This window comes from Medicago sativa, chromosome 2 (genome assembly GCF_051527215.1).
Source record: "Medicago sativa cultivar Bolivia chromosome 2, Bolivia_mono, whole genome shotgun sequence".
Classification (NCBI taxonomy): domain Eukaryota; kingdom Viridiplantae; phylum Streptophyta; class Magnoliopsida; order Fabales; family Fabaceae; genus Medicago; species Medicago sativa.
This window is the reverse complement of record NC_140750.1, coordinates 17,133,117-17,145,774: the sequence shown is the minus strand read 5'-3', so window position 1 is coordinate 17,145,774 and position 12,658 is coordinate 17,133,117. Positions and strand designations below refer to the sequence as shown.

The following is a 12,658-nucleotide window of genomic DNA, read 5'->3' as shown; positions in this document are numbered from 1 at the left end:
ATGGACCATGACGAACGTCGTTGACGTTTTTAACGCCTCCCTCAATATTTTATCTTTTACCGCTGATGGTCGTCTTCAGAAGAGGAGGACGCCCATCACTCCTGGGATTTGACCTTTATAGCCTATTTCTTTCGTTTTCCCCTCTAACACTCAAGTACCTGAAATGCAAACAAAACGCCAACCAGGAACCATGCAAAACACAATAAACTACTCTAAAACAAGTGCAAATCAAACTATTTAAATGGTGTATTTTTCATGTTATCAAGACCGAGCACAAAGAACATAATTTGATTAAAAGAATAATTGTTTAAATATAAAAGGTATATAAGAAATCCTAAACTAATATTTTTTTGCTTGTTAAAGAAATTTATAACTATATTTAGTATGAGCGTCATTAATAGGTAAATATAGTTAACATACAAAAAAAAAGTAGTGCATATTTTCTAGGGTTAAATATGTTTTTAGTCCCTACAAAATCATACATTTTTAAGTTTAGTCCCTAAAAAAAAATTGTTCACTTTTAGTCGTTATTTGCGTTTATATGGACTATTTTAAGGACTAAAAATAATTCGTTTATTAAAAAGTTTTCAAGATAGGACTATTCTTATAAAGCGCAATATTATGGAGGATTAAACTTACGCTTAACATTTAATATGGACTAAACTTGAAAGCTCGTGATTTTGTAAAAACTAAAAATATATTAATTTAACCATATATTTTGTATGCAACATTGAAATTTATTTCAAAAAGAGAATTTGGAAATGAAAAGTATATTTCCATGGACACACCGCACACGAAAACGACAATAGACTAACCAAACAAATGAATCATGACCTCTAAAGCCCCCAAGTACCTCCGCCACTACCTTAGATAAAAAGTCGAGTTCTCGCACTTTCTAAATTAAAATATCATTTTGTGACTGTACATCGAAAAAAGCATTAAGAACAAACATAAATCATCAACATAATGAAATAGAGATTATATATAATCAATTAGACCATGAGTTTACATTGAAGTCCTATCTAACTAAACCAAATCCCAACATAAGAGAGAATTTTAGTTACCCATAGTGTAAATAACTAATAGATAGGAGAAGAAATAAGACATAGAAGCATCCGTTGCTTGAATCCAAACTCCAAACGACCTCCAACAGTGAAACCATGATCTCCATTGATTTTATCTTAAAATAGAGTCTAGTAATGATCAGATATGTTGTAAAAAGTTTTTACATTTATTTATATACAAGTGACAAAGTGCAATTTCGCCTAGTGCAATATGCTCGTTTAGTGAATTTGATGTTCCTTCAAATGAAGGGAAAATACAACTCATCCAAATATGCTCTTGCATCTCCCTAGAACTTCTCTGGAATACTTCGCTTTTTTCCATCGAATCTTCCAATCATGTAAAACTGGACTTTCTGCTCAGATTCTCGCCCAGCTCGCTCGTCAAATATTTTCTGAAACTCCTGAAACTCTATGGCAATGGCATATACAATTGATAATACCAAAGATTGGGAGGTAATAGCATTGAAATGAAGGTGGACACAATATCGAGAACAAGATGTATTAGTGACATGGATGCGCGAAGGGTTCCATTAACACCAAACACCTCCATTGAAACCAATATAACTTCAGAAGTAGCAGTGCCATCAAGACCAATATACTTGATGAAATCATTAGCACGGGTTCCACTTATTCGAGTTTCAAGAAGAGCAACAAAACGAAGGTCGTAAACATGTAAACAATCTTTATAAGGGAAAGAAAGAGCTTGCTTTCCGCTCCTCTACAACCAAACTAGTGCATTCATTAACAACAAGCGGAGCAAGTAGGGACCAAATCAAATAAATTTAATTTGGGGGTCGAAGGGAAGAAATAGTGGTATGGTCTAATTTTCCACTTTCCTTAGGCACAAGCTCAGGGGTAAAGCAAATATCCATGTTATGGGTTGTATGTTAATGTGGTTTTTGGTGTTGAATTCTGCTCTTTACCCAAATGTTTTTGCTCACTCCTAAAGTAAAAGTCCATAATGCCCCTACGCATGTTAACTCACGTGATGTGAGTTAACTTACGCTAGTTATAAGGTGAACGTGAGTTAAGTCACGCGTTAGTTATAAGATGAGCGTGACTTAACTATCGCAATTTTTATTCTAATTTACTTTATTTGAATTTATTAATTCAATACGCAATCGTAAAATAAATGCGACAATGAACAAAAATAAAGAAACAAAAATAATAAATATAAAATATCATTTTATTAATATAATTCTTATTACATTTACAATGTGGTAAAACTAGAACTGCGAAAAAATAAAAACCACCAGAAAACCTATCTTCCTGGGGTAAAACTAAAAATAAACCACAAGAAAACCAACCTTCCTGGGGTAAAACTAAATCTGCACATTTAGTTTTACCCAATGTGGTTTTTTGCCCAAGAAAGCTACTCACTACTTATATTTTCTCCAGCATTCCCACTACTTATCATTCTTTCTCTTTTTACACCAAAATAAAGAAGGAAAAAAAGAAGGAAAAGAAGAAGATTCATAGGGGGAGAGAGTGAGAATGAGAGATGGTGTGAGGAAATGGGGAAGTTTAGGGGTGTATTTATAGGGGGAGATTGTAACATAGGTTATATCAACCATAAATAGGGTCAAAAAACGTGTAAAAACTTATCAAAAACGTGTAAAATCAATTAAAATGCATTGAACAAAGTCAAAAAAAACGTGTTCTTGAGCCCAGGATTAACACTAGCGTGAGTTAACTCACGCCCAGGATTTACACTAGTGTGAGTTAACTCACGCTAGTTAGGCCGGTGGTCACAACTCAAGAACACGTTTGTTGGACTTTGGTCGGTTATTCAACCATGGTTTTATTGTGTTTTACACGTTTTTTTTACTGTTTTTGACTGAATTTAGTGCATATAAAACCTATGCACTAAATAATTTTCAATTAGGCCTTCATTTTTTTTTTTGTTACATTTAAGGCCTATATTCTAAATTAATTTATTAACTTTATTCTAAATTATTTTGTTTACATTAATCTAAATTATTTTTTTAACTTTATACTAAATTATTTTATTAACATTATTCTGAAATATTTTCTTAACATTATTGTAAATTAGTTTGTTTACATTAATCTAAATTAATTTATTAACTTTATTCTAAATTATTTTGTTTACATTAATCTAAATTATTTTCTTAACTTTATTCTAAATTATTTTATTAACATTTTCCGAAATTATTTTGTTAACATTATTCTACATTATTGATTCGATATTATTCTTTAAATAAATACAAATACAAATATAAATAAAATTAAATGGACTAAATTAATAAAAGCAAATGGACTAAATATAAATAAAGAATAATTTAGTCCATTCTTGGGGTAAAAAGATTAATGTATGCACTACTTTTTATTGATAATTCATACATTACATTACATTGATATTCTTTACAATTATCAATGAAAAGATTATCAATGATATTCTTAATGTGATATTCTTATATTCGGGGTTAGATATTGTTAATGAGATATTGTAATGCACTACACTACATTACAATTATTCATACAATAATTTTGAACTTATTCACTAAATCTACTTATTTTATCCTTCTTGGGGTAAAAAGTGAACAATCTTCGTGGGGTAAAATAGTGAGCAGCCTTCTTGGGGAAAATACATCATCAACCCTTGGGCTAAATTTAAATCTGTTTTTTTTACCACAAGAAGTTCTTTTTACCCACGGTAAAAAATTTCTGCGGTTAAAAAAGCAGATTTAAAATTATCCCAAGGGTCGATCACTTCCTCAAGTCGGCTACTCGCTATTTTACCCCGACGAATTTTGATCACTTTTTACCCCCAAAGAGAATATTGAAAAAAAAAACAAAGAAAGAAGAGAATTAGAGGGAGAGAGTGGGAGGAGATAATGTGAGGAATATGGGAAGTATGTGAGGGTATTTATAGGTAGAAATGTGAACCTAGGTTGTATCTAACATTAATATGGTAAAAAAAAAGCGTGAAAGTGGTAAAAAACGTGTTTCTTTAGAAAATTGCTGTTCACACATTAGAGAAGGCTGGGACACACATGTAAAATACGCTTTTGCCCCCTCGGCAGTTAACTGCCGAGGAATTCAAAATGCGGCTGCAGTTAACTGCCGAGGAATTCCTCGGTAGTTAACTGCCGAGGAAAGCATTTATGCAGACAGCAGGTTCTGCATTAATGCTAAGCATTTCCAAGCCATTTTTCGGCCAGTTTTTACCTGTAATTTTACCAGAGCATTTCCATATGCAATTCAAATTATACAACAATGAAACTCGGTCATAAACAAGAAAAATACAATATCTTTTACATATGTCCATAATTAAATCAAACCGACATTTGGTTCAAACCACACAAAAGTTTGAAATTCATCAAAACGGAACATAGTGTCCATAATCAAACAACACATTACAAGTCATTACACATCATTACACATCATTAAATTAAATCCCCACTTACATTCATTACAATTGCATATGGAACGAACATATATATATATAATACATTATTTTCCACCATATTCCTAAACATAAATCCGACGTCGCTATTGTCTTTAATAAGCCAAGGCATATAGCTTGCCGTTTTCCATGCGAATTCATCTCTATCTTCTCATAGGTCTATCATTGGCATTAGAGCAGACAAGTGACGTGTATATTGATTTTCACCAAGATGCTCAAAATAAGTGTTAAGTTGTGTCTTCAAATCATCAATAGAGTCCGTCGGTGTTATCATAACCTTAACCGTCTTTTTAAACGCGCAATACCTAACACGACCTTCAATTCTTGCAACCTCTGACATGTTTCACTTGACAAAAGCTTTAACAAAATAATCATAGATTAGAACAAAATTAAATGGAATGTAATAACGAATAAATCAAATGCGTAAACATTAATAAGCTATAAATAAGTATTGCACTAGTTTCAAGTCAATAAAAGTCATATTATCATATATATCAATATCATTTACATAATGTTACTTATATATTGGCCACAAAAAATTGGCATTACAATTTTGACCCCAAAATATACGTCGGTGTAATTTCTACAAAAAAAAAGGACTAACACCGACAAAAAAATCCCTAGTTAATTGCCAAGTGATTGGAGAAGATCAAGTGACATAAAATCTTCCTCATCTTCCGCAATAACTTCAAATTGTTGCTTTGGTTTTTCGGGAGTGTCCAACAAAATAGGCGCCGCTTTGTTTGATTCCTTTTGTGGTTTCGGCGGTTTGTTTCCACTTTCAATAGCCATGAGCTTTCGGAACAACTCATGTTGATCCAAATACTCATCTTCCCAAGTCACCGCATCTTGTTTCTTGTGATTGTGCCACTCCGTAGATGATGGAGGTAGTGGACAACCATTCTTCAAGTAAATAAGCACAAAGTGATTAGGAATTACCCCAAGGCACATGATGGGAGTTTTTTGCTTACCCGGCGGTGGTGGCCCTCAGTGGAAAAAAAGATTCCGAGTTACCAAGTTCAAGATTTGTCAACACAACCACACACCTTTTGTAATAATTGGAAACAATGTGCCCCATGTCCGAAAAAGTCAACCACTTATCAACAAGATGTGCACAACTTTTTGTATTTGCGGGAGGATGTAAGCCATTTAAAATGTAGTTATAACGATCCTCATCCGCAAATACTTCAACATAATCATCTCTATGATCTTTTAATTCTTGAATAAGATGTGTACGAATCATGAGATGATTTTGTTCGGTTAAGCCCATGAACTCGGCTATAGCCCGGAATCCACAATGTCCATCGCCAATAACATCCACCACTTTTTCAATAAATGGAAGCATGAAGCGTGGCATATAATCAATAGGCCTCATAACCGGGATAGCCTTAGGCTTTGGATACCGAGAAGGTGGTGGAAGTGGGGAAATTGGTGCTTTACCAAGACGAGCACCTTTTTTCCTTTTATATGATGATGTTGTTGGTGATGGTGACGGTTGACTATCCGGATTTTGGGAATCAACAACCTCCCAAGAAGAAGGGATCCGGCTAGTGGATGTAATTCTTCCTTTAGACCTCGCAATGTCCACTTTTTTCTTGGCTCCCTTGGTTGTTGCTTTTTGTGGTGGTGGAGACATCATGGTGGTTTCAGGAAATGCCAATTGCCGCAAAGCCTCCTTGACTTCAAGCTTCATTTGGAAAGGGAGTTTCTTGAGACGTTCTACAATACCCTTCAACTCATCATCCACCGAAAAACCAAGTTCATTACTTTCTTCTCCCATGCGTAACCTTTGCCAATGGTGGTGTATCTCATCCAATAAAATTGGCTTTTCTTCAAGGAGTTTAGTTGCAATTTCGCATGCACATGGTAAGCCATAAGATGTCCTTTGAACACAACCACAAATTTCCTTGTTCATGCACAACGTTTCCCTACAACGTGACTCTTCCATAGCAATGTTCTCCAAAGCATATCTAGACACATGACCACCTAAGCCGGAGTACAAAGTGACATCTTTGAATCTATGTTCCAACACGGTAACGCTCTGACCAAAGGTTGTTTGTATCGCAGTGTGTTGAAGCAACAACATGTTATGTATTTTCTCCCAACAAGTACCCAAATCACCCACACTATTGTCTAAATATTTCTTCACCAAAGCATGAGCCGATTCTACCCTATTGGTGGATCTACAACCAAGATGCAACACACGGTCTGTCCATACCCTCACTATTTTCTCCTTCACTTCATTCAAGGTGGTCATGGCATAGGCTAGGAAAGGTGGGAAATCACTACAAGCATCTTGGAACTCCACTAATGCATTTGCATATAACTCTTGAGTGGACGATTCAACCATATCTTTCCATGCCCTCATGATCTTCTTGACAACATCGCGATTACTCACCTCTTTCCCATCCTTTTTTCCCATAGGATATTTACAATCTAAGACGCACCTTTGTTTAACATTTGCTTGCACATGAAAGTAACAATTCATACCATAACTTTCCGGGAAAACAATTCCAACCGCTTTCATCAAACACCCATCTCTGTCGGTAACAATCACCTTAGGCATATTCATCTTTGAAGTAAGAAGTTTACGCAACATTTTTAAAACCCAAACAAAGTTTTCCTCTTTCTCATGCATCAAGAATCCAAACCCAACCGAATATGTCAAATCGGTCGAAGTTACCCCAACTACCTCAAACATTGGCATCTTATACAAGTTGGTTTTGTAGGTGGAGTCCATAACCAAAACCGTTGGAAAATTGTTAAACAACTTAACGGATGTTGGATGAGCCCAAAAGATATCTTCGATTGTATTACTTTCACCATGTGTTCTTGAGTAATAAGTATAGTTGTGCTCCTCCAACTTCGAGATTAGATATTGCAACGACTTCTTGTCACCTCTATTTGCCTTCCATATTTTTTGACGTTCATTGTACACTTGCTTCACATTTGTCATGCAATGTGGTCTTTTGTTCTTCAAGTGTATCAAAATATTTCTTGGAAGCATCTTGCTCTTGGTCAAGTCATGTACAATCTTCTTGTCATCCTCCTTTAATCTACCGGCAAGAATGTGTCCTTCTAAAGCCGGCTCCATCGCATGGTTGTGAACTCCATTAAGAATGTTCAATCCCCATTCCTTTGTTTGCGTACTTTGATATCCACTAATCATGAACAAGCACCCGCATTTTCTTGAGCCCGTTGTCGCATGCTTTGGTTTTTTTTAGGCACTTTGTGAGCTCCACTCCTTTCACACACTAGGCGCAATATTGGATGGATCAAGCTTGATCTTTGTGTAACAATTGTAAATCCCGCCTTATTTGCTTGACACCGTACCCACCCAAGCAATTCTTCTCTATCTTGAAACTTAATGTCGTCAGAAAAAAACCTAGCCGTGTCCACTTCGTGGGCTTGAAGTGGGACGACACCGGGGCTAACATATTTAGAAGCTTGTTCAATGTTTGGTTTGACTTCAACCTTAGGCGGCTTGACATCTCCGGAAATTTGGACAAAATTACGTTTTGTCTCTTCCGAAACATCTTCCGCGTTCTCGGTCATTACTATAATTAAACAACACATAAATATGAATTAACAACTAACTAATGCATAAACATTAATGCCATAATGAACTAAAACAAAAAAAACAAAAAAAAAAACAGAAATTTTTTTTTTGAAAAAATGGTAGTAGCTGCCATTTTTTCGCACCAAATTTTTTCCCTAAGTGTTCCTCGGTAGTTAACTACCGAGGTTTTCCTCGGCAGTAAGGTACCGAGGTTTTCCTCGGCAGTATACTACCGAGATTCCCCATGCCAGAGTTCTACGTGACTGACGTAGATACCCATACAATAACCAAAAAATAAATCGATTAAAATGCTCAATACCTGTTTTTTTTACGTCTAGAGTGTGTTGATAGCTCCTATTCTTGATGCTTGAATCATTTGGATGAAGATTTGATGAAAAAAAATTATTGGATTTGGGGGGATTGGATGAAATGGTATGGAAGTTGATGAAAATAGTGTGTAGGGGGAGCAGGTTTCCTGTTTCATCTGACGAAACATAATCCTCGGCAGTTAACTACCGAGGAATTCCTCGGCAGTTAACTGCAGCCGCATTTTGAATTCCTCGGCAGTTAATTGCCGAGGGGGCAAAAGCGTATTTTACATGTGTGTCCCAGCCATATGGAATGTGTGAACAGCAATTTTCGTTTCTTTAATGTTGAAAAGCTGACCAAAGTTGGAAAAACATTTGTTCTTCACCGACCAACCAGCGTGAGTTAACTTGCGCTAGTGCTAAGTGATGCGTGACTTAAGTCACGTTCATATTACACTAACGCATGTTGAGTAACGTAGCGTGACTTAACATGCGTACAAGATACACTAACGTATGTTAAGTTACGTAAGGCATTATGGACTTTTACTTTGGGAATAAGCAGAACCGTTTGGGTAAAGAGCAGAATTCTTTGGTGTTTGGTAGTATGAGAGTGCACAATAATGTTTGGCTGACGGAAAAGGCGAAGAAGATCTATGTTTAGTTAGGAAGATAGGTTGGATTTGGGTTGTGTTGGATATAGCAATGAACTTTTGGGTCAAGGTAAACCTATTGTGTGAAGAATTCTGCTCTTTACCCAACAATTTTTGCTCGTTCCCAACTGAATTTCTGAAAATACCCCTGCGTGAAATCTGTGTGACTTAACACACACTGCGTGAGTTAAGTCACGCTAGTGTCACGTTGCGTGACTTAAGTCACGCAGGAACTATAAGGTGTGTGAGTTAACTCGCGCATGAGTATTATTGTCTTTTCAGTTGGGAACGAGCAAAAAGTGTTGGGTAAAGAGCAGAATTCTTGTGTGAATGGGACTTGGGGTTGACAATTATTTTCGGGTTTGGGTGGTGAACTAGTACGGGTCATGTCATGGTCCTAACGAAAATAATATATTTTTGTCTTCAACAAATTAACCGACAAAGGTTATTCACCACTAATTGATCGTTGCAACTTCATCTTATAATATGATTACAAACAAGTAAACTAGCTTTGTTTTTACATTTTTCCAACTACAAAATAATAATATACTTTCGATCTTTCGTGTACGTAGAAAATCAACGCGCATTGGATAGCATTTTAATTTCATAAAAAAAGAAAGACTATCTATTTTGCTATTGTCCTCTTGGATGCGAACAATAGCTCCAATACAAAATAGAAACCATTGTCATCCAAAAATAGAAACCATTGTCATCCATTTGGTGACCGGAGTCCAAACTACTCTTATTTTATTATCTACTCACATTTATTTTTTCAAGAAAAATGCTAAAGTTCCCGACAGGTTTTATCCCGAATGATCACGAGCGTGTATTCCACACAGCCCCCTTTTTTGACTTCCTCCAATTTCCATTTGACCTACCATGAATTGTGGAAAAATCAAAGTTTTCATTGGTTGCTTTTAATTCGTGATGCCCTCGGGATGGATTTTTTCGGGTTGAATAGCAATGCTGTTTTTTCAAATATTCTTGATGAATGGAAGTGTTAGCAGGGGCGGTTCCACCCCCCAGCTAGCCTGGGCACTAGCCCGGGCTCTGCTTCTGCTTTCCCACCCATCAGCCCAACCCATCAGCCTATTTCCCACCTTAAAAAAAAGAAAAAAAGGGCAGAATTAAGATATTTGTTTCAGCTTGCGTACAAAATTAGGTAGAACATCAATTATTTGTTTCAGCTTGCATACAAAAAGGGCAGAACTCTTCTCCTTCAGACCGACTCTCCGCTGGCTCTCTGTCTCTGTCTCTGTTCTCTGTCTCTGTTTCACCTTCTGACCTTCCTCTCCTCCACTCTCCTTCAGGTTTGTCTATGTTATCTTTTTTTTTTTGTATTTGTTCTATTTTATTGCTGCTTGTTATTTTGTTAATGGATGAATCAATGAGTTGATTATTCAAATTCCAAACCACAATTTAGTATTGTTGATTATCCCCAATTTTGATTTTTCAAACCCTAATTTAGAATTGTGCATTTTGTGTGATTGAGTGGAGAGAAGGGACACTTACGGATGTGTGGTTATAATTAATTAATTATACTACTTATACGGTTGTGGGATTTTCGGGTGATTTAGTATTGTTGGTTATACTACTTAATACTTATACGGTTGGGTTGTGTGGTTATACTACTTAGTATTGTTAATTGTTAAATACTTTAATTTTGTAAATTGTGTGGTTATCCTACTTATACTACTTAGTATTAATGTATTATACTACTTAATACTTATACGGTTGTGTGATTTTTGTTGAGAGAATTGATATCTAAATTTTGTGTTAATTGGTTAATTGGTTATAATACTTGTAAGGTTGTGTCATGTGTGCTAATTGGTTATAATGCTTGTTATATGTGATAATGCTTGAAATAATGCTTCTTAAATTTTCAAACTCTTATATGTGATATGTTATCTTTTGTATAAACTTGCAGAGATGAGGAGGTTTTTGGTTGATAGAACAAGTAATGTGAATTGATGTGTAGCACGTAATGTGAATCGATGTTTAGCAGGCTCTACAAAAATCCTGGCTCCGCCACTGCAAAAGAGGTCGCGGAAAGAGCACGCTATTGTCAGGTTATATTTCTTCTCTCTTATTTCAAATTGTACTTTTGTTGAAAAAATAACGAACCTCTTTTATTTTCATTTATAACTATTTATATATATATATATATATATATATATATATATATATATATATTATGTCATATATAAATTCGCGGTAAAAATTTAGCCCAGGCTCTCGAAAATTCCTGGCTCCGCCACTGAGTGTTAGATGTTGATAAGCTAAATTAATCAATTAAGATTATATAGTGAAGGACTAGCCGAATGGCAGCACCCATTTCTTTCTTTGGTGAAGTTCAAAGATGACCATTTCATTTTTATGTTAGGACGGCATATTTGTGCTTGCAACCAACATTTTCTATAGATTTATAAGTGGTACGTATGCCTTAATGCAACCCCACGTACAAATTCAATATAAATAGGCCTTAATACGATGCCAATATTCATCCACAAATACCACAATTCATAGTACAAATTTCTATCTTCAAGTTATTCTAGGGCTTGCAAGTTTTGAGTTTCAAAGTTCTTGTCAAATGGCTAATCTCTCATTCTTGCTGTTTGTTTTAGCTCTCTCACTATCAACTGTCTTTGCAGCTGATGCTACTACTCTCCAAGATTTTTGCGTGACAAATCCAATAGGCCAAGGTATAATTAACAAACACACACACGAGCATTGTTTTAATTAACAACAATTCATCTAATTCACGTTTTGTTCTTCTAAAATTTATATATTCTTGAAACTCCTCTTAAATATTTTCATGCATCATACTCGGAAAATTCTTTGAGATTCTAACACTTTTGTTCTACTATCATTTGTGACAATGTAAGGGAATTCAGTTTGCAAGGATCCTAAACTTGTTGAGGCAAATGATTTCCTTTTTAGTGGCCTTCACATAGCTGGCAACACCACAAACCCTGCTGGGTCAAGAGTAACTCCAGTATTTACAGCTCAGCTACCAGGATTGAACACATTGGGAATCTCCATGGCTCGTATCGATATAGCACCATGGGGAGTTAACCCTCCTCACTCACATCCTCGTGCTACCGAAATATTCACTGTTCTTGAAGGTACATTCGAAGTTGGATTCATCACTTCAAACCCAGAAAACCGCCACTTTCGTAAAGTTCTACAAAAGGGAGATGTGTTTGTGTTTCCAATAGGTCTCATTCACTATCAAAGAAATATTGGATATGACAATGTTGTTGCCATTGCTGCTCTTAGTAGCCAGAATCCAGGAGCTATAACTATTGGCAATGCAGTGTTTGGGGCTACACCTGAAATAGCTAGCGAAGTTCTCATTAAGTCTTTTAAATTGGACAAGACTGCCATCAATTACATGCAGTCCAAGTTTTAGAATATTGGGAGGGAATTCAGCTGTTTTTGTTTGTTTGTATGTTTCATTTGTTGGTCTTCCTTATTTCCTATGTTGTTTTATTATCATTCATTTGATTCTTTCCTTAAAGTGTGGGCATCTACCGTTTCTTTTTGTTTTTTCATGTGATATTAATTAAAAAAGATTTGAAGTATTTCCCTTATTTTTGTAGTTGTTCCATCTCCCAGCATCAATTGTTCATTTCAGATTTTGTTGTTGT

General features: G+C 35.5%; 1 protein-coding gene and 1 long non-coding RNA gene across 4 annotated transcripts; both read left to right on the top strand.

Moving 5' to 3' along the window:
* The first annotated feature begins 9,995 nt into the window (after positions 1–9,995).
* Positions 9,996–11,268, top strand: LOC146945064 (uncharacterized). The gene is made up of 3 exons (XR_015028153.1): positions 9,996–10,318; positions 10,936–11,077; positions 11,240–11,268. It is a non-coding gene; the product is annotated as an uncharacterized LOC146945064 (long non-coding RNA).
* Positions 11,269–11,598: 330 nt separating this feature from the next.
* On the top strand, positions 11,599–12,420 carry LOC146945063 (putative germin-like protein 2-1). 3 transcript variants are annotated; one of them, XM_085748823.1, is made up of 2 exons: positions 11,599–11,704; positions 11,894–12,420. In XM_085748823.1, exons 1-2 carry the CDS (start codon positions 11,599–11,601, stop codon positions 12,418–12,420), a joined length of 633 nt encoding a protein of 210 aa, XP_085604949.1. The 3 variants fall into 3 exon arrangements, with proteins under 3 accessions (XP_085604949.1, XP_085604950.1, XP_085604948.1); XM_085748824.1 differs by having other exon boundaries at positions 11,599–11,710; positions 11,903–12,420; XM_085748822.1 differs by having other exon boundaries at positions 11,599–11,710.
* Positions 12,421–12,658: the final 238 nt, after the last annotated feature.

What these genes read in the sequence shown, in the direction of transcription:
- LOC146945063 (XM_085748822.1), top strand. Translation starts at nt 11,599, where the DNA reads ATGGCTAATCTCTCATTCTTGCTGTTTGTTTTAGCTCTCTCACTATCA. An exon ending in GACAAATCCAATAGGCCAAG is followed by an intron (nt 11,711 to 11,893) that starts GTATAATTAACA and finishes TGACAATGTAAG; the next exon opens with GGAATTCAGTTTGCAAGGAT.